Source organism: Haliaeetus albicilla, chromosome 27 (genome assembly GCF_947461875.1).
Source record: "Haliaeetus albicilla chromosome 27, bHalAlb1.1, whole genome shotgun sequence".
In the NCBI taxonomy this organism is placed as follows: domain Eukaryota; kingdom Metazoa; phylum Chordata; class Aves; order Accipitriformes; family Accipitridae; genus Haliaeetus; species Haliaeetus albicilla.
The window spans coordinates 22587614-22609854 of NC_091509.1; the positions used below are offsets into that span (position 1 = coordinate 22587614).

The window sequence follows — 22241 nt, forward strand, 5'->3', positions numbered from 1 at the left end:
GGATGGTGGAGCAGGTACCATTTAGAAACACAAGACATGAGATCAGCCCCAGCGTGTCCCAAGAGCTCACCTCCCGCAGCAGAGGTTGACCTTGCACCAGTATGCTGCAGTTGGGATTCTCAGTGCAGGGAGAGGCTGAGGACAACAGCAGCAGCTCCTGGTTTTCCAAATGCCTGAGCACTGAGTGGTAGAAAGCCACAGCATGCTCCCCTGCCCCTGGGCTGTGAGGTGCCAAGCTCCTTCTCCTGGCTTCTTCCCAGCCTCCTCCTCCCACCGCAGCCTCTGGTCAGGCATCCATCCCCTGCAGGCATCCATCCGCCCACAGCCTGGGCCAGGGGGTTCCCTCCTGCCTGGGCAATCCTCACTGCTTTAGGTGACACAGTGGGAAGGCTCGGGGAGGGATCTCTGCTTCTTCCCTCTCCACCATGGAGAAAGAGCTGCAGCTCCCCAGAGCCAGTCATCCCTCCCAGGGACACCAAGAGCTGGAGCATGTGATCAAGTAACAAAGCACAGAGGAATCATCCAGAGAGAGTTTCCCCTCTCATCTTTGACTCTCTGCTCCTTAAAAGACAAAAATTAATGTATCATTACGAAGAGAGACTTCAAGCTGAGTTCTTAATGAAACACTAACATCTTTCAAAGTGGCTTGTACACTTTTTCCCAAATGAAAGTGCACCATTCAGACAAAAAACATGGATCTTACTGTTACTGTATTCTGTGGCAAAAAATTATACTGAAGGAATATAATTGCAAGAAGAAAGCTCTGTATGTGACAGCTGAAATAGCCTTCTTCCTCTTTTATAAATTCCTGAAGCTAGTAGAGAGCAAAATAAAACCCTGTAAGTATATACATGAATAATGCAAACGTTATTTTTTCCTAAAAGACCTTGAAATGGACAGAGTAAGAAAAAATGCAAAGGAAATGCAATCAGTGCAGCCAAGGAAAGGTATTTCCAGCTCCTGAGTTACCACAACAAAAATGCAGGTGCACCACTCATCCCTAATGGAGAAAAGCGATCCATCTGCACCACCGATATGCCTGAATTACCCGTAACTGAATCTGGCAGCTGGAGAGCTGGGCATTTTGCCATTTTGTGAGCAGCACGCCTGCTATCGGAGCTCCCTCACCATACCTGGTCAGGACAAAGTTTATAATTTCTCATATTAAAGAAGTCCAGAGATATGCCTGCGGCCCTCCCTTCTCTCCAGCTGCAGCACATCTCCCACCACACGACTGGCACCGTGGGAGGAGCTGGGCAGTGCTGTGTGATTTACCTCCTCCAAGTAAACAGGAATGAATTAAGAGAAATGGATGTAGCAGAAACAAGGCATTAAGCTTACTGGGAGAAGAAATAGTTTTCATATACTGTGCTTCATTTTGACATTACCCCTAGTATTTTGGAAAGGGAATTTGCCTCTTTTTCCCCTAGCAGCAATCCTTTTCTTCATGGCTGCACAAAATTAACCTCATTTACTGTTATGGAAAGAACAGACCAGGCAGTTGGATTCCTGCACATGGTGCAAGTTCTGATAAATGTAAGAACTGAGATCAGAGTGAGTCTGATGTTCTTCACTAAAAAGCAAGGGTTGATACGGCATTCAGACTGAGAAATTAAAGAACAGCTAAATCAGGCAATGCAATTACTGTAGAAAGCTCAATCTTAACTCGGTGTTCTCCTCCATCAGCCTTAAACTAATGGCCTCTCTTCATGTAATTATAGACTATTAGTTACACCAAACCATATTTGCATACTTACACAATCTTACTGTACCTCTAATGCACATACCATTCTGTAGTATTAATGCTGCTTCAAATTTAATTTATGTGGGTTTTACTCCGGGGTAATTCAGAACTTCAGTGAAGCTCCCAACTGCTGGTGCCTGATTAACTCAGGTCAAAGCCATCAGAATGACTCACCAGAAAAATAAACCCACTTATGGTCAACACAGCGGGGACAAAACTGACAGGCTGATGGTAAGTATAAGGGTCATCGTAATAACAAAGTTAAAGTCTTCAAAAAAGAACAAACAGAAAACTGGCTATTTTAGGTTCACTCCAGGCCAAGGATTTTGGCTGTGGGGTCCTGCCATCCTGAGTGTTCTCCAGCATCCAGACTGGGGTTTGCTCTGCAAAGGATGGTGCAGAAACCGACCACAGCCAGAGGAGCGAGTTAGCCACCAGCCAGCTGGTCTCTGTCACTGCTCTATACCACTGATGGTTTGAAGTCTGGGATCAGGAACTTTAAGATACATTTTAAACAGTTCCCAATCAGAATTTTCTTCACTTTGTTAATTACCCTATTCCACTGATCTAAATATGGTAAGAGGTAAAACCTGAACACACTTTCTGTGATTCCATAGAGGAATCTGCTGTCTGGAGCGTATGAGGAAATAATTCTTTTTATTTTTTACATGCATCACTCAAAAATATTCCAAAGGCCAAAAGCTTAGCCTAGAGTAACCCTAAGATAAAGAGCTTAGTTTTAAGGTGCCTCTGGCTGAGCTTTCATGTTAAAGACCCCTAAAAAGCTAACCCTCTAGCTTAAGGCCACTTTGAGCTAAGCTTTAAAACTGGCTCAAACCTAAGTGATTAAACATCCTGGCCTTCGTGTCACCTCTGCTGGAACCTCCAAAAATGCTAGTGCAAAGCCTGGGCACAAACTGAGAAATGCGGAAAAACAGAAAATTGTGAAAGGCTTCAGAGAAAACAAAAAGATTGTTACCTCAGGGCTACTTCAACACAGGAATTGCTCCACTCTTTCGTAGCCTTTCTGAGCCAGGGAACTATTCATACAAATACTCCGGGAATTATAACTTCAAAATCCTTTATTTTAAAGGAAAGTCACATTTTGGTCTTTCAAGGACCCCAAATCCTGTGAGTATCAAGCTATTCAGGAAATAATCAGTCTGCTTAAAGACAGGTTTCATTAATTTAGCGTATTTTTTCCACTAAAACAGTATTTAATTTTGAGCTAAAAGTCAGTTTCACTAACAGCACCAATTACCTGAGTGGTGCTTGTTGCTTACCTTGCCACTGAGAAATTTATAAATCAGGCACCGGGCAGTCTGAACACTTAGTATTAATAAATTAAAGGTGAAGGTATTCCTAAAGCAATAGATTAACTTCCTTCGAGTAATGACATTAAATGAACCAAGTTAGCTCCAGGCCTCATATACCAAAGCAGATGCTGTATGACCTTCTCTAGCTTAGTGTTTGTCAAAATACTGGTACCAAATAGAGGGCACAGGATCCATGTTTGTAAAATGTATTTGCATATGTTTGTACAAACTTGAATGAGGACCAGAGCCCACACACACACAAGTACAAGTTGGTTTACAAGGACACGTGAGGACTTGCCATGTCCTCCAGGCAAGTCTGGCAGACTCCAGCAGCATCACAGTGTTAACGCATTCAACAACAGGCTCATAACGGGCAGTTGTGCTTTTTGCATGACTCCCACTGCCCACAGAGGCAATGAAGCCAAGTCTGAGATGCCCCGGGGACAGGGAGACATAGGAGCTACTTAACAGAAGACAGAGGAGTTGCTGTGACTTATCAAGCAGCAGAGATCAGAACTAGTCTGTGCCCTCCCTTGCTCTCTGCACGCGCAGTCTGTCATTTGGAAGTACGCATAATTTCTAAAGATCAAATGTAGGTAACACTTTCTGTTAAAACTCCCTGCAGGACAGACCTAAACTGCTGGCAGGAGGAGAGCTCACTGCTGCTGACCGAGCTCCCTGCAGATTCACATCTGGTACAGCAGCAGCAGCGGGCACCACGCTGGGACTGGGCTGACAGCCGTGGGTCATCCTGGCGTCCCCTCGGGATAACTCCGGCAGGCTCTGCCCTCTCTCAGGGGATGACGGGGATTGGGGACAAGGGCTTTCTGTACCCGGCAGCAGGGTGGAGCGGGGCTGCACCACAGGCTGGTGCCCACCCTCACCGTGGACAGTGACTGCCCTGTGCTTCTGCTGCAGCTGCAGCTCAGGCAGAGCCCCCCTCCCCGGCAAGGGCGCCAGCCATTCTTCAGAGGCCTTGAAAGAAACATTCATTTTCAAATACGTAATATTTACCCCACTGATGTTTAAAAATCTATTTATTAAACTGCCTTTTCATTTCTTTTCCTCTGCTCAGCAATAGGGCTGCTCTGCGCTCAGCGCAGCTCCCCAGGGTAGCTGTCCAGAAGGACAAACAGCGGTACGCCCAGGTCAGGCCGGCCGGCTGCAGCAGGGAAGGTGTGAGCAGTGTCACCAGGGCAGCTGCCGCCGGTTCACAGCGCTGACAGCACAACACGCGGAGCACCCAGGGAGGCCCTTCGAAGGCAGATAACCTGCCTCCCAGCCAGTGGCTCTGCAGGCGTCTCGGGAGGTCCCAGCATGCCAGCTCAGCAGAAGGCTGCGCCTGCCCAGCCCTTTTGGGAGCCCCGAGCGTGTCCCCGGGAGCCCAGACTGCACGGGCACCACCGGGCTCAGCTCCGCTCCCACCGGGAAACCTGGACCGGCTCCACTGACTGCCTGCAGCTGCAGCAGCTGTACGTACTCACGGAGCTGACCCAGCCACATCAGAGAGAATTCCTTGTCCTGGGCGTGCTTCTTAATTAATCTTACCCTACATGTTAACGCTAAAAGGCGTACTAAGGATTGAAGATTCTCCCCAGAGGAAAAGACAGTAGGGGAAACGACAACAGCTTGGCTTTAAAATAAAGTTTTCAGGGAGGTGGAGGTGAGGAAGGCTGACAGCTTAACCCATAACAAACCTTCATTTTTCACGATGTAGGGCGTTACCTGACCCAGCCATGACCGACTATCTTCAGCAATACAGAAACTCACGAGTTCAGCCAGAATTCCTCTGCTGTGCGTAGAAAACTCATTGCAGCAGAGGATACAGATGCACTAAAGAGCACAAACTGAATTTAAGTTAACAGCACCATTGGCCCAAAGGCCACACAGACACCAACAGATCAGCAGGCTGCCATACAGTAAATACACAAAACACATTTTCTACTAACGGTGGATGATTTTCTTCATCACGGTACCAGTTCTCTTCCTGGCTATCCCACATTAAGGGCAAATAAAAGGGCCCAACAAGAGTAATAAGTTCAGAAACCTTCACCTGTAAGGACAGGCTCAGACAGGGAATTTAACTGAACGAGACTAGATACAACATCATAATGAAGCTAATGCTGAGCAATTCTTCCACAGGCTACATAGTGGGGACTGGGAATCATTTTAACTTGCAGACAGTTTTGTTAGAGATAAATGAACACAAACCATGAAGACAGCTCAGCCCTAGAACCAACTACCAGCAAAGACAGCAATTTGGCATCCTTTAAGGACTGAGACATGTTTGACAAGAACCTGTTAAGTAGCTGCTTTATTAGAGCCTGCTGAAAACGGAAAGGTGCTCTAAGAGACCTCCTTAGCTTTTACCAGCCCTCCAGCCTCTCATCACTTCTCTGACTGTATGTTTCCATGCTAACTGTAATAATTATCACTTAAAATCACTTAAATATTGTCACTTAAATCTTGGGAGAAGCAATACAGCATGACGGTTTTGTCCTGTATATCTCCTCTCATTCAAAAACCTTAAGTCAATTTATTAATTCATTTATTGCTGATTTAGAAGAACCTAGAGACCAGCTGGATGGGAGTAAAATTCCAGACCAAATCTGGCATGGATAAAGATTTTTTACAAGAGTTCCTGTACTATGTCAATACTACCAATAAGTACAGTTAATCCTGCTAGATGACTCCCAAGGGATTTGTCAGTGCTATTTTTTTATTCCTTCCAAAATGCTGCTAAGAAATCTACCTATGTTTTCTTCCAGCCTTGACCCAATACTTTCATTTTGGAGGAATGTGTGAAATCCCAGACTGCTGTGCCAGCAGTCTCACTGAGCACAGATCAGAGTAGGTAAAATATCAATACCATCTCCCAGGAAGGCCAGGGTTCCCAGTAGAAACGCCAGATGCACAGCCAGGTGGGCAGCGAGTACAGCCACAACAATAACGTGATAAAGACAGTTGAGATGTTAACTAAGGAGACTTAGACCCAGACCATGGCTGGTGGTAATTGTACAGCCAGTCCATTGTTCTTCACTTCTGCAGCTGCGATTCAAGATCTTCCCATGCTCCCCCCACCCCTTGTTCTTCAACATGAGTCACATTTGAGCAGTGTTGCTCCTTTCACATCTGCATCTGACAGCAGCTAGGATGAAGTATGGCTGGTTTCAAAGCCCTTCATCACCAGCCGCGGCTCCTCCCCATTGGTGTCGCACACGCAGACCCGCGGTACCCATTGTGTACTGTCTCAGTTTTGGGTACGTTGGACGTAGGATGTTTTCTTTTATTTCTATGTTTTCTGTTTCCCAAACAAACAGAAATCTATTCACAGTACAGTGTGAAGCTGTTTCTTCACCCATGAGAAAGAAAACCAGCCAGCATCAGAATTCCACACCCATGATTACAAACCTTGTGCTTGGCCTACTACTGCTTGTAATGCACTACTGCCATAACTTTCTATAAGCTACTGATTTAGTCATTCTAAATTATTTGCATGAATAAAGAATGTGCAGGAATGAGCTACAGAGTAATACCAAGCTCCTGGTGGACTCTTCAAAGCAAGAAATATCGAGACTTGTTGGTGCAGGACAAAGAGTGAGTTTATTGCTTATTTTGGTACTACTTGAGCCTACTCACAGCAATGACTGAACTCCAAACCTTTGGCCTAACATGACTTACACTCAATGGACACTTTCTTTTGGTCCTTCACAAAAGTGCACAGGAAGTGCAAAAGAAGTGCTAAAGTTTCTTATTACATTGTTATAGTGATTAGAGTTAATAAAATAGTAGAAAACCTATAGCATACATTTGTTTCAACTCTAGCATGAAAGTAGCAGTGCTTCTTTGACATATGCCTCCTAAACGTGTTTTCATTGTATTGTCCAGATTTTTAGCATTGCAATATCAAATGTGCATCATTATTTTTCTGTTACAATTAAAAACCTGTATCTAGACCTTAGCAGTAAATTCAGATATTGGATAAAGTGTTTAATATTAAATAAATATTAATATTTAATTATTATATTATTATATAAGTAATAATATAATTTTAATATTTAATTTAATTATCATTTCCAATGTTAGTGAGTGAACTGAAAGCAGACGCATTTGCATTGTTTGCAGCTTTGTATCTGCGCCAAGCTAACATACTATTGCACACAGATCCCACAACTGCAGCGATGAATGGCTACACTTACCAGCATGAAATACAAAGTGATTCAAGACTTTAGGCCTCACTCAATGTCAACCAAATTTGGAAAAATTTGGAAGTTACTGAAAATGTATTTGAGTTGTTGGCCTGTCAAATTAATAATGCAGTTAAGGATCTTCTAAGCATAATAACAGACTTTAAGGATAGGAAATAACTCTTACATGTCTAAACATCAATTAAAGTACCCCAAAGAATTAATACTTCTGCAGACCAGCCAACATTTCAAACTCTTCTGAAAAAAGCTCACAAAAATACATTTCTGTTTAAATTCTGGAAGAAAAACATATGCATGACTCAAAGTTTGGTAATTGTATGACCTCAGAGAGCCCACTTCCCATCTTTGTGCTTGCTTCCTCATCTGCAGGAAAGGATATTGTTTTCTTAATTCAAAGGCTTTTTTTTCTGAAGGTTACTTTGCTAAGGGTTTAAATGATCTTTGATATTCTTGAGTTGGACATGTTGCACAAATTAAAACGTTCGCATTTAAAAAAATAGGCAGTTATTTTGATCAGTATATATGTAACCATTCTGAAGTGTTTTATTTTGTAAACACACATGCCAAGTCTGCCAGCTGCTGCAGCCTATCCACAGTTCTCAGGAAACCCGATGCTAGCACATACATACTTCTGTTAAGGCATCGGTCCTGCTGTCATTCAACTCTTTTTCAGCAAATAATAAATGATAGAAAGCCCACAGTGCTCATTCCACACCGAAAGATATATTTGGATCGATTTTCAGTGCACACACCACTGAGAGAACAAGGCAGACCAAATACCTGCTTTGCATCTTAAGTAATAGATCAAGAAATGCTTTTCTACAGTAATATTCCTCATTCAAATACAGTTCAGGAGTAGCAATCAAGGTCCAAAGAATAGTATTGTGGGCTCAAATTCTGCCAAACTGCTATTATTCAGCCAAGCTACAGGCATATCTTTAAGGTCAATGGGACACAAGCATGCATTCCTATGTGATGCTGAGTGGGACTGAATTCCAACATGCAACACTAACCCCACACCTGAATGCATCACTGAGCTGTGCTATTAAGGCCCAAGTAGTCAATATTTTCAAAAGATCTCAAAACACACGTGCTATACTGCATCCTAAGCCACACACCTTAGTACAAGAAGGATTGGTGTTTCTGGACGACAACAAGCACCAGGAGTATGATGGCAACAACAGGTCACACAAGAGAAGCCAGCAGGTCACCTGCTCAGCCATACCACATCCACCACCTAAGGCACTTCACTTGCACCAGCTTTCTCCAGATGCACCCTCTCCTTCCCATTCATTACCATAATCCCACACCTCCACAGTAATGATAACAACGCTGGATCATTTCCATGGGCACTGCCATTCAAGCACGGTAACTTCACAGCAAAGCAGAGCTGAGCAACAAACCAGTCTGTGAGGAAACAAATGAGACCTCAGCTGCAACCTTCTAAAACCATTTCACAGGCAGTGCCAGAGAGGATAAACAAGCATACTTGAATTTCAGGTTTATTACAGCTTGGTGCACAGCCTTTGTTCCAGGCTTTTTGCTGACCTAGATCTCTAGTTTACAACTCTGGGAACCTGGGATGAACGAAGAAGAGAATTCTTATAGTGAGTTAATAAAGAATACATCGGGATTTCAGCTCTTGGTCTGGACAGAGCTGAGCTCTGAAGGGTCTTTCAAGGAACACCTTTGCCAGGAAGGGGTGAGTACAGAGGGTGGTGCAGGGGCACGAAGGAGTTTCTCCTCTGGTTAAGGAAGACACCTCTGCCAGGCTGGGGGAGGAGAGGAGCCTTTTCTCTTTGACAGCCTTAGCCGTCCTGTGCCTTCTGTCTGTCTGTGGAGTAAAGCCTGGCTGAAAGACTGGCCAGGGCAGCTTCTGACTGAATCTGGTCCCTGAGGCCTCACAGCTTCACCCCCCGGAATAGTTCCGTCCATTTGCGAGTCTGCACTCCACCGAGAGTGAACCAGAGATACCAAATCACAACTTCATCACTTCAAAACATGGAGGTACGAGCACTAGATCCTGCTCCTGCTGCGCATCGTATATTAAGGGTTCTTGTATGCTACACTGGCCTTTTTAGCGACTCCAAGAGGACTGAGGCAGGAGTCAGGCTCTTACCTGGGTTGTCTTCTCAGTTCTGCTAGTGATTTAGCCTGCAACAGAGTCATGTAAACTCTCCAGACCACAGTTTCACCCCAAGTTAATTATATGCATCTGATAATTGGTCTGAGAAACAGTTCTGTACAAGTTTCATTCTTCATATATTGTTTGCAATGGAGAAGAACAGATAGCACATCAGTGTGGCATTCTTTAATTCTTTTTTTTTTCCCTCTCAGTAGTCCCATATGACCTCCCCTAAAACAATGAGGTCTGCTTCTCCCTGGAATTACTTATTCCAGTAGAATAATCCAAAAGTTATTCAGAATATCTTAAGGAGCTGTGCCTTTAGACAAAGTCAACATGAAAACAAAAGAAATCTTCAGAAAAATTTTCAAAGAAAGAACTCCAGAGTTAATCTGAGTTATCTACTAGAATAATTTTATCTGCTTAGAACTTCAGAGAAAATAATAAGTTCACGCTGTCTGCTTGGACTAAAATATAGCAACTTAAGTATTTAGCCTGGAGTGTCATCATCTACTGCCCACTCCTTCCTGCTTGACCTTTCCACTCCATATCTTCAGCCTTGCGACATTCTTGGTCAAGGCATCAGGAGCCATGGCAAGGTACGCCCCACCGTGTTTCTTTTTTGCTAGATACATGCAGCGGGCAGAGACTGAAGCCAATCATCTCAAAACCAGCTGTTAGGCATACTTCCCTACAGTGTTTGTCTGGATTTTCCCCTTGCTCACGGATGAGGTTGCTACTTCAGTTTATGCACACAGACTCAAGATAGATGAATGAGTCTGTAGAAAGCTGGGTGACAGGAAGTGTGTTTTTCCTCATTAACTAACTCTGGTTAGGGCGCATGAGGCAAATCACTGTGGTTCCACATAGGGGAGTAGCAGTGGCATGAAATTTTGATCCTGCGGAGCTGTTTGGACGACTGCGGATGATTCGCAAAGCTGTGTGATGCTTCACACACTGCAAATGTGCACACAGTCGTATCACGCAGGGTCATAAATCAGCATGAACAAGCACTCCCTATGGGAGAAGTCCCACTGAAGTCTCAGTGAACATAGACCTTATACTTTGCATTCCTACCCAGAAAATACAAAGTTCAAGCGCTGCTGAGAATATCTGCAGAGCTGTTTTGCCGAGACCTGAAAACAGGCATTACTGAATGAGGGGAAGGGCACAGGTAACCGAATGCAGGCAGCACTAGATATGATTTTTTCATTTTCTTGGGAATATCCAGATGAATTAAAGGCCAAGTTTACAAACTACATAAAGCTGAAAAACGTGCAGCACCATAGCTATGAAGTCTTCCTTAAGCCCGCTTGCTTAGTCGCACTATTAGTGCAGAGTTAGCAGTAAACCAAGCAGCACTGCCAGGAATAAACGAAGTCATTTTCTCCTGAGCCCTCAGACGCCCTCCCAGCCTTTCTGCTGCCTCCTCAGCCTTCTCCGGTGAGAAGCAGCAGCCGCTTCCCCTGCCCTGCCCGCCCTCCCACCCGCGGCGCGTACCTTCCGCGTGGCAGCTGGAGGCGAGGATGGCGCTCGGCGGCCTGAAGATGTAAGGCAGGTAGCGCGAGAAGCATTTCATCTTCCAAACCCGGGGTTAAAAAAAACAAAAGAGGGAAATAAAACCACACAAAGGGGGGGGGGGGGGGGAACGGCTAAAAAAAAATAAAGAAGAAGGTAGCGCAGCCCCTCCTCAATCCATGAGAACCTTCCGGTGCCCAGGCAGCCTACATGGCAGAGGCGGCGGGGGCTCGCTGCTGGGGCTGCCTGGCGGGGCCAGCCGGCCGGCCGGCCCCCGTGCTGCCGGCCCTCGTGCTGCCGGCCCCCATGCTGCCGGCCCGGCCGCACCGGCCCCGGCCCCACCGGCCCCGGCGGCAGAGCGGAGCGCTCCGGCCCGGCCGGCTCCGCCGCCGCATCGGCTGAGGCGCGGCCGGGTTTGCTGACTAAGCCCGTCCTGCCCGCGAACACACCCCCGGAGCACGGCGCCTCGGCCGCCCGTCCTCGCAGGCAGGCGCAGACCCCCCGCCCAGCCGGCTGCAGGCAGGCAGTCCCGCGGCCGAGGGCGCCGGCGGCCGGCCAGGAAGGCGGGCCGGCGGGCTGCGCGGTGCCCCAGCCCGCTCCGCTCCGCGGCAGCCGCGGCGTTTCGCAGCCGTCGCCGAGCCGGCGGGCCGGCTGCCGGCGCCCAGCGGGGCGGAGGCGGCCGCTGCCGCGGCGGAGAGCGCTTTCCCCGCCCGGAGAGCCGCGGGTCTCGGCCGTGCGGGGGGGGGGGGGGCACACGCGTCACCGGGCCGGGACGGTAAGAGCTTGCGGTGGTTTGTGTTCGGAAACTCTGCTGCTCTCCCAGGGCGAAGGCGCAGCCCAGCCTCCGGAGCGCCGCACGGAGAGGAGAGGTAGGTGCCCGAGGTGTCGCTGCCCTCCCCGAGCAGCCGTGCTGCCTCCGTGGGCCAGGGCGGCCCGGGCGCCTGCGGCTGCACAGCTCCGCTCCCTCACGCCTTCAGAAAGCGTCTTTAGGCCGGGGGGGAAACCAAACGACCCAGCAAGGCACTTACAAACTTGCAGCAAATTACAGCACAGAACAAAAACACATTTTGCTGTATCCGAATCCATAATCCAGTGCTCTCAATTCGGACTCCCCGATACCCAGTGGAACCTGCAGCATTTAAGAAGCAGAGCAGATCTATATCAGTATTTCTAACGCTTTTCCAAGCGCAACCCACTCTTTGTGGCAGAAATCTCTCACAGGTAAGTGCACTCCAAACTCGCCCTGCCATGGCCTGCTCAGCTGCACATAATGGAAAACATCACAGTAGCAAGAGGACAGGTTGGAAGGAAATAATGTGATAAGCTGCTGCTGCTCACACCCCCTGTTTTCCTGCTGTTTAATTACTCTACAGACAAGCTTTTGGTTTAGGACCAAACCACTCACCATTCGTGCCTGCTGTTGCTGCCTCGTGTGGAGCACTGGGTCATGTTGCAGCTTGGTTTCATCATCTGGCTGCAGTCTTTCTAATTTTGCTGTCATTGGCAGATGACAGCACGACTGCATTTGTACTAAAGAGGTGCAAAGCACCTGTGCTAGTGAAGAGAGAAGCTTTTCATTTCACTTGAATATCTTTCTCTTTATTCAAAACACCCTCTCTGGATGCGAAAGGAAAAAATCCAGGTCTGGGCTGCAAGCATGGCAAAGCCTTCCTGCTCAGAGATGATGGCTCACTCTGATTGCATCACAACAAGTGAAGGCTGAAGATCAAGTACTATTGTGTATCTCAAGTCCATCCCAGGAAATGAGATACAAAATAAAGAGACAGTATTTTATAAAGCACTCTTCATGGAAAGTCACTTTATGTGTTCATGTATGACTCGGAGAATGAGATGATTTCATATACCAGCCTGGAAATGTAAACGACTGTCTCTGAAGCAAACACTGCTGTTTAACTGCACCTAGAAACTACATTCAGGTTTACTTGAGAAAGTGATGAATGTCGTCTCCAGTTGAAATTACAGAGGGAAGTTAAGTGCAGTATGCATAATTAAACCACATCACACATGTGAAAACTGCAATTACATATCTCTAATGATCACAGCGGCTCAGTTACCACTTTCATAACATAACCTGGAAAAGAATGTGAATTTCCAAGCAGCTAGTTGAACTAATATTCTGGAGCCAGGACGCCCTTAGAGAAGGCTAGGGCCACCCCCAAGTCAGGCCAGCTGAGAACAGCTCTGGAGAAACCATTCACCTTATACAAAGGAAAAGAGAGCATATTACTGTTCTAGTTATGACCTTTCCTTTCTCAGCACGTGGCTTACACGATGCAGGTGCATATCGTGAGAAGAAGGCAGCACACACTGTGGTACCCAAGGACGGCATCTTCAGAGCCACACTGCCACACCTCAGGCATGGTCATCCACTGCGCACAGACCAACCTGCTCATTCTCCAGCATGGATTTCCATGCCAAACACATCCCACTGCAACCCAGATTCTCACGATCACAGTACTGGGCTTGTGTAACTCACTCTGGTAACAGAGAGCTGGAAGTTTATTCCACTGCTGGAACAGAATGGATGAACTAAACTGAGAGGTGTTGACCTGCCTGCTGTTCAAGGAAAGGAAAGGAAAACTGACTGCTCCAAGACCAGTCCAAGTCCCTCAGCTGTCCAGACTCACTCTTTGGTCCTGTGCTTAAGAGCCCGGAAAGACATTTGCCCCAGTTCTGCTTACAAGATCACCATTACAGGTTCAAGTGGAGGACTGTGTTCCTTCGTAAATCTGTGCCTCTCCTCCCTTTATGCCTTTTTAACTGTTTATACGGCACCCCTCCAGTTTCTGTGTCTGTCTTTATCACCTCCTTATGGATGTTATGGATGTAGATATAGATCACAGAGTCAGAGGTTATGTGAGCCTCTGGAATAAATATTATCCACACAGAGCTGTGCAGTAACTTGCTTCAGGTTTACCCAGGAACTCAGAGTCGGCTTGAAACAGAAGCTGTATCTGAGACCTACTTGTAGGACTGAACTCTGCAAATACTGTGTCTCTCTTCCACCATCTGCATGGATGTAATAGCTTCCATTGTATGTGACAGAAAAAATATTTTTTTCCACTTAAAAATAGGCACAAACATTCCTTAAGAAACAGATTAATTCCACCTCATTAAAATCATGTACAATCCCCCCCCCAATTATCTTCATTGTGGCTTGGATATATTTAAATATTTATACTCAGTTTTTATGTTCCATTAACAAACTGAGTTTCACTTCACATGCAAAGATCGGAATATATATTTGAGCTTAATTAGCAACACAAAAAGGAAACCAACGTACAAGACCACAAACCAGGCTCTGAGCCAGCTTGGTGAGCCTGCAGACCACCATTCAACATTGAAATCTTTGAGTTGGAGTTATTGGTTACACATTTGGATGACGTGGCAAACACAGGCATGTGCAAGCAGACATAATAAAAATCTCAGACCTGCTGGAAATGACTGTTGTTCATCGAGCTTGCTAGGAACTGGTGACATTCCAATTGCAAAATATTCCAGACACCGGGCAGAACATCTAACTTCATTAGGACCATTTTAAGTTAGCCATTAACATTTATGTGATATTCCTCCATTTGATAACTTCATTATATGTGTGCTTTACACCTGACTAATTTAATATGACCAAGATTTAAATGCTTAATGCCTGGACTCCTAGTCTGAAGCACACAGCCCACATGCACAGCAGCCCCAAATCTCCTAAGGCTGCCCTTGCCCTCCTAAGGTCTGCAGCCACTGCGTAACTCCCTTGTGACGTGCCCTTCAGCAAGCGCTGAGGCAGCTTCCCGTGGCCACGGTAGTTCTACACTGTGGATCATGAGGCTCAAGAAGACTAGAGGAAATTTCACCTCTTAAATTTGCACTGATCTGGTTTCATAGAATCATTTAGGTTGGAAAAGACCTTCAAGATCATCGAGTCCAACCATTAACCATGCCCACTAAACCAGGTCCTGAAGTGCCCCACACTAGACTGCTAATTATCAATATACCAAATTAAGGCAAGATCTCTAAAAATTTGTTGCCTTTCAGTAGTAATGAAATACAGTTCAAAGCAAGTAATAAAATACAGTTCAAAGCACTGTAGCACCACAATGGCAATCTGCAACATCATTTACTTCATATTTAACATTGAAATCAGTGTTTGTCTGAGCAGCTGAAAGATGCCCCAGGCCTCCCATCTCCACACAAGAGAGCTCATTCATTCACACAGTTATTAGAGAGTTAAAGCATCCATTACATCACTGGTTTCATCAGGACAAGTACCACACACTACAATACCATATTCCAAGTTAAGGAAAGCAATGACCAAGGGAAGAACAAAATGCAAAAGTTTGTGTGTATCTCTGTTCGTGCAGCTTTACGTGTGCATTGAAAAGAGCAAGCATATTATCAGAGAATTAATACAGAATTCTTCTCAGCAACATTTTAAGTATAATTTGAAAGCCAGAATGACAATCCATCCTGCTGAAGGAGGCAGGCTCTTCTACATTTAAAGAGGCAGAACATTCTAAACATAATAGTAACATCTCCTTTCACCTGACCATACACAAATGCATGCATTCCAATAACTAATGAAATTACATTTTGTAAATTCATGATGCTTGAATGTTACCAAGAGTTCTGAAGGTCAAAAATGTGCCACAAAGACTAGCATAAAAGTAACAAGTTATGGACAAACCTCTGATGAAGGTGAGGCATCTGTGACAAACACTTTTATGACATGTAATTCATGTATGTGTACATCTGTATCCACACACATACACATTCACATACAAACACAAAAACAGCGTAACAACCAAAAGCCCAATCCCGTACCTAAAATACTCTCCTGAGCTTTCTGCTCAGTCATGGTGAGGCCATTTGTACATGTTGACCAGATTCAACAGACCAACATGATCACCTTTTTTTACTGGTTTCACTGAATATAGCCTTTAAGTATTATCTATCAGCCTTTACTGTTCTGCGAGTCCAGGTTACCCCAAGCAAAAATCGCAGGGGGCCCTTCCTGTCATCGTGCCTCTGGATTCCTCCAGCATTGAGTCTCAAATGTAAAAAAACATATAGCTTATAGCCTTCAGCTGGTAACTGGTTACATTAAGAAAAGGATAGTAAGAAAGAAGAGGCAACCTACCATTTTATTAATCCTGAACTAGCAAACAAGTACTCTTGGCCATTTAAATTTATTTGCAAATTCTAGAGTAAAAGCTTAAAACACTTGTAAGCATTTTTGCAAAAAAAAACCTCAGTTAAAAAAATATCTTGGCTTTAATCACAATGGTGGGTTTTTTTCCCCTAGAGATTTAACAAATCGTTAAATATTCTCCTGAGTTTTGTCCCCCACTGTAGTCTCTAGAGGTTACAGACTGAAACCCTCTTCTGCAAAAGCAGTGTAACAGAGAACTGCCACTGAACTGAAACAGATGACGGTACTCCAGGCAGAATCCCATTCCCACCAGGAAAAGTCAGAGCTCTGCTGTCAGAGGCTTGGGCTGACTGAGTCCTCTTCTCAGTCTTACGAGACTGTGGTTTTAAAGAAAGCATCACACTTCTGGAAATGTAACAAAATAGAAGAAATATATCTAATAGGCCAACTCAGTTCCTGCATTTACTATCTTAATCTCCACATAAGGAGCTGCAAGCAGTTGCAATTTTAGCAACACTTTCCCAGGCATTGCTGCGCTTGTTAGCACAATCTTTCCCCAGCATTATTCTTATGTCCAAAACCATTCAGGTGGAGGGATGAAATGCTACCAGTAGTGTCTACACTCTGGTTTCAGGCAGAAAACATTGGCACAGTTCTGCCAGTGCAACCAAGTCTTGCTGGGCAGCACCCTCACATGCTATATTCCAGGTATCAGCCTGTCCCTCGTGCAGTCAAATCAGCAGTGTGATCCCAGAGAACAAAGGTTGTGTCCTCTGGTGCTCCAAACAAAACATGACAGAAATTTACATGCAAATGTAAAAGGTCACTGTAGTAACACAAACCAACCTGCTCTGCACAGGGGAAGACAGGATTTCATCACTGTTTGTTTGGCCTCCCTAAGGCACAAAACCATTGCCTATACTCAGAGGGTTAAGAGAAGAGGGATGTGATAAAGGTTTCAGTTATCCTTGAGGGATAACGAACATATAGGGAATAAAATGTGAAATGGAAAGGGAAAGGAATTAATGGATTAATGGGCAATGCAATAAGAGAAAGGAAAGTGTGAAATGAGAATAAGAAAATGTAGGAAAATGCCCCGTTGAGAAGTTTAACCAGAACAGTCATAGGAAGAACAAAACTGAATGAATACATTCAACCTTAAAGTCAGGAAAATTGAATGCATTTCTTTTCAATCTTCCATGTTTTTGCAGTCCACATGTTGGCTAAATGCCAAACAGATGTGCTTGCAGAGAGAGAAGTACCCAAGTGATTGAGGAGCACAAATCGCCCTGAAAGCTACTGAGTATGAGAGGGGATGTCTTGTGCTCCTAAATCCCCCAACTGCCTGCATCAATCCCTCCCACACAGGTACATATCTGTACAAGTGTATGCGCTGCAATTTATTTTAACTCCATATACAAGAATGAGCACCAAGTTACACTTATGTTACTCAGAAACAGAATCCAACTGATTCCAGTAAAGGATGTTACAATGGGAGAGGCTGTCTCATAATTCCCTGAAAAATTCTGTAAATAATAGCTGAAAACCAAAAGGAAATCTATTTCAAAGATTATTGATATGATTAAGCCATAATGCCTTTAAAGGACTTTTTTGGATCAATAGCTAATTTTAGAGACCCATCTCTTTCAAATGCGTAAGTACATAATGAAGGCAGAAACGAAAAGAGTGCAACTTAGCTCTTTGCCAGCAGTTTCCAACAACACGCGAACAACCCCCCTGCACGCCGATTAGGCAAGATGTACATGACAAACAAGTTCTTTCTAATCACAGCAACAAAAGGAAAAATAAACTTACCTTCTGTCACCCCAATATCTATAGTTCCTTTTACTTGACTAAAGCACCACAGCACATCCTGCATGAGGTTTCCAAATCCTGCCAGGGAAACACATGCAGAAAAAAGATAAGATACGATCACATTGGTATATAGCTTGTCCTTTTTTAAACAAACACATACACACGCACATACAAATTGGTACACAAATATCTGCAGTCCCTGCATGAAGATAAATATTTGCTCACCTGGTATCATTCTTCCATACAAAGTGCAAAGCTAACACTGCAAAACTGAAAACATTACGCTTGCATTATGAATTGCCCGTCTGTTTGTTTTCTCCATACCATGGTAGGGCTATTTTGAAAACGGTGTAATTGGAGTCAGTCCCCTCTACATCACTGGCAGCATCACAGAAGAGTCAGGAGGCCCTGTAGTCACGGTCTTTGTCACAGGCTCTCTTCATCAGAATACTAATGCCCCCAATCATTTCCAGCACTGTTAAAGAGAGAGTGAAACAGAGAAAAAGAGAACTACTCTTGCTACCACAATATTTTTTTTTCCAATTTGTGGTCAGTGTAGCTGTGAACTGCTTGGCAATGAATCCAAGCAGAATGAAGCCGCTTTACAGGACATCGTAATATTATAATAAAAATTTGCCTGGAATTAGAAGTGCACTGTAGTTGCTTTAAAAGAATACTACAGGCATTTCTATTACAGGGCATATTATTAAGCTGTAGCTCTCTCAACTGTGCTTGCCGCTGTAGCAATACTCTGTGTTAAACCACTCTGAGAGAAACTAGGATTTTATCTACTGCTGCTCCTCCTTTTCTTGACAGTTCAGCAGAATGTCCCTTTCTGTAATGCAGTTTTCACTGTAGCACAAAAAATTCACTGCCTCAAAAGACAACTTGCTTCCTTTTATCCTAACACACATTTTATCTCAAAGCAATTTCCAGACATGAAGAAAGCAGCACAATGGAGCCATGAGGACAGGGAATGTCATCTTACCCGTTTTACACACAGGTGAGACATGGCACAGAAAATGTGACTGTTTGCAGCCAGCAAGTGTGATACAGGATTCAGTCAAGGGGTCATGCTATCGGAGACTCAGACTTGCTACTTCCCTGCAAAAGAGAAGGAAAACATCAGACTGCGAGACAATGTATAGCTGGAGATAGAACCGAGTGAACTGGACTATGTCATGGCCTACCCAAATGTCTTTGTGAGATTTCTGTCTGGTTTTTAGATCATGATAGCTTTTTGTACGTTAATACAGGTCCATATATATCATATATGTTAAAAGTAATAAAATAATCTTCAATACTTAATAGATACAAAGTCCAGAATTAGCTTTATTGGATGCTTCAAGCCAAATACAAGGGAAAACTGGAGTTTTGAAAGTATGAAAAGATCTGGAATCTGAGGGTATGAGACAGTTTAATAAGACTATGAAAGAATATTAAGTTTAGTGAGATTCATAACTTGAGATGTCCGGACAATGGGAACACCTACAAAATATGACAGGAAGATGTGAAAAAAACATCTACAGAAACAGGTCTTAACATTATTGCATAAACTTCAGTGTCTCATAAATTCTGCTGAAGTGTTTCAGAAGCAAGTAGACAACATGGTGGTTGAGAGGAGCAACATCATGATGCCCTTTCCAGAAAGCTCTTCTCTATTGTTATCTAATTCCACTCAGATAAACTCCTCAAAGGAAAAAGGATTTGCGACTTAAAGTTCTTCCTCCTAGTCTGGGAGCGTGATGACGCCTAACGGGTTTCTGAAAACAGGGACTTTTGTGTTTTCAGGTACCTTGGCTGCTCACGGGAGCGGACAGGGACAGGCGGACGGACAGACAGCACGACAACTCCGCGGCGGTCTCCTCGCTCGCCCCGCTCCAGTCAGCGTCGTTTGCGGCTCTCGTTTACAAAACGCTTCTCAGTACCGCAGCAGGCAAAACGAGAGGCTCGTGAGAGGCAAGCACCAGGTTTTAGCGGGGTGACCTGTAACTCCCAGCTCCCTCCGGCCACCTTTGCCGCTGTGCCGGCCGGGCTGCCGTGAGGCCAGGCGGCCGCCCGCCAGCCTCTGGCCCATGTGTCGGGGCAGCTGCCGACACAGGCCCCGCAGGCCCCGTTGTGGCTCAGGGGACGAACAAAGGCAGCACCTGTGACGGCCCCGCTCCCGCGGAGGGGCCCCGGAGCGACCCCCTCTCGGCTGGGCCCTGCTGACAGGAACACTCCCGCCTCTTGGCGGCGACGGCCGCCCCACAGCCCCGCCCCAGCCCACCGGCGCGGGGGCGAGCGGCGCGCCGCGCATGCGCGCCCGGGGCTGGGCGCGGCGGGGGCGGCGGGACGCTGCGGGTGGTTAATGTCAGGTTACTGTCCACGTGTGGGATAGATGGGTAATGCCTTTAATGACGTTCAGCTACGCGTGTTTGGCAAAGATTTCTACGCTTATGAACACATCTCTCTCATTTCATGCGATTGTTTTGAAGAAGCCACAACCAACCACGTGTTTGAGGACATTTTCTCCATGTTTTCAAAGCATTTCTCAGGAACCGCTGCTGCTGAAGACACTCATGAGTTTTTGGCCCTGGGAACGTGAAGTTGGGCATCTGAACTCTTCAAAATACTAAGCACCTACGAAAGAAAAGCCAGTTACATATAAGGGGTGTGTGTGTATATATATGGTCATGAGCACATGATTACGCACACTGTTTTTACAGCTGAAATGTAACTGTCTCACAGGTGTCCAAGGCATTGAGAAAAATTATCCAGAACCGCTGATTTCCAATTTTAATCTCTGACTGCTGTGGCATGGCCTCCTGTCTTCTCTAATAGTTGACTCCAGACACATACATGACAAGTGCCCTGAATAACAGCATCAGCATCTTCTTAGTTTGAATTCAAGCCATCCTTTATGGCTGGGTGTAAGCTTGCTAGGAATTTCGCTGTGGGCCTAGAAATAATACAAGAGCTGGTTAAAGACGTACCAGCAAAGCTTTATTAATCACTTCCAAGAACTACTTCCCTTAATCCACAACAGTCTTGGAAAAAAACCCTGTATTCTCTCTTGCCAAAGAGTACCCCTGAAACCTGGTCGTGCCCGGGTAGCCCATGCTGGAGAGGGCATGGCAGTCGTCAGTCCCATCCCAGATGCTGTGCCAGCGACGGTTGTGCCTAACCGGTGCCCGTGAGCCCGGCAGTGGTGCGGTGCAGTCTCTGTTGGGGCTCGTGACAGCAGCCAGCTGTAGTTACTAACGTCTGACTGTGATCACAGAAAGGGAGTTTGTATGGAAGGAAATAAATTCAAGGGAAAGCTGTTTGTGGGGGAAAGGGAGAGGGTCAGGACAAAATATCCACATACAGGCCATGGAAAGATCGATGTTTTCCAGAGGCTCTGTCATGCTTGTTGGAGATCAGACTGAAGCTTGCGTAAGAGTGGCAGTGAGGCTCTTCAACATCTGGGCAGTTTGCAGGGTTCTGCCTCAGATCTTCACTGTCATAAATGTTGTTCAGTAAATTTTTCGCCCAGCAGGCTTTGACAGGATTTGTTCCTGTCCTCACTACTGTAGTTCTCACATTTATGCCAGGGATTGTTTATTCCTGCTTTGCGCTGGAAGTGCTGAGAACAGCAGACAGGGTTTCTTGGCCCTTGGTACCTCCTGACCTCTAGAGCATGAATACTGCAGTATCACGGGAACCAGGTTGGAAAAAAAGCCTGTAGTAACGGACCCCGCATTTGATATGTTGGAGAGGATTGATTTAAAGAATGCTGTTGTGGTTTTTAGGTTTTATTACTGACTTCACATCTGCAAATTCTCTGTGGACCATGTAGACATCACCTGTAATTCTTAGACTTGTTTCTTTCAAAACTCCAGTTCTTGCTATAAGGATAGGATTTCACTAATGAAGTGCATGTCTTGCGATATTGATGTATAAAAAGAGCTTGCCTGCAAGCTTGGTCTCTCTCTTCCCTGCATGCAAATTAAATGCCGTTTTATTCCAAGAATTTGAAGAACTCTTTTAAAAATCAAATACGCCTGGGGAAAGCCTGCACATGGATATTGATTAGTTTTATGATGTCTGCTGCTAACTGCATTGCATTCAGTCCTGAAATGAAATGAGTCATGAATGCTGTATAGCAGCGGGAGAGCATCTGTTTGAGTTGCATATGACAGTCTATTAATATTGATGGGACTGGGTGATGTACACAGAGAACACTTCCCGGTGTGTGAGGTTATGATATGTACTAGTTAAAAGGAGTGGGAGTAGGATACATTTTACTTCCCAGCCCACCTATTGACACATTGGGTGACCATAAACCAGAGTTAACTTCTATGTGCATCTGTTCGCACTGCTGTAAAAC

General features: G+C 45.2%; 2 protein-coding genes across 4 annotated transcripts in view; both read right to left on the minus strand.

The window, feature by feature from the left end:
- Positions 1–18354, minus strand: part of PPP2R2B (protein phosphatase 2 regulatory subunit Bbeta) — a 115981-nt gene extending 97627 nt beyond the window's left edge. The window contains exons 1-2 of one of the 3 annotated variants that reach the window (XM_069772406.1): positions 18215–18354; positions 17891–17968 (exon numbers count right to left, since the gene is read on the minus strand). In XM_069772406.1, the coding sequence (XP_069628507.1) occupies positions 17891–17954 (64 nt within the window). In that variant the 5' untranslated portion in view covers positions 17955–17968; positions 18215–18354. Of the gene's footprint in view, positions 1–10893; positions 11152–17890; positions 17969–18115; positions 18154–18214 lie in introns of those variants that run through there. The other 2 variants (XM_069772403.1, XM_069772404.1) reach the window with 2 other exon arrangements.
- The window catches only part of LARS1 (leucyl-tRNA synthetase 1), a 349414-nt gene that overhangs the window by 233239 nt on the left and 93934 nt on the right, over positions 1–22241 (minus strand). The window lies entirely within an intron of this gene.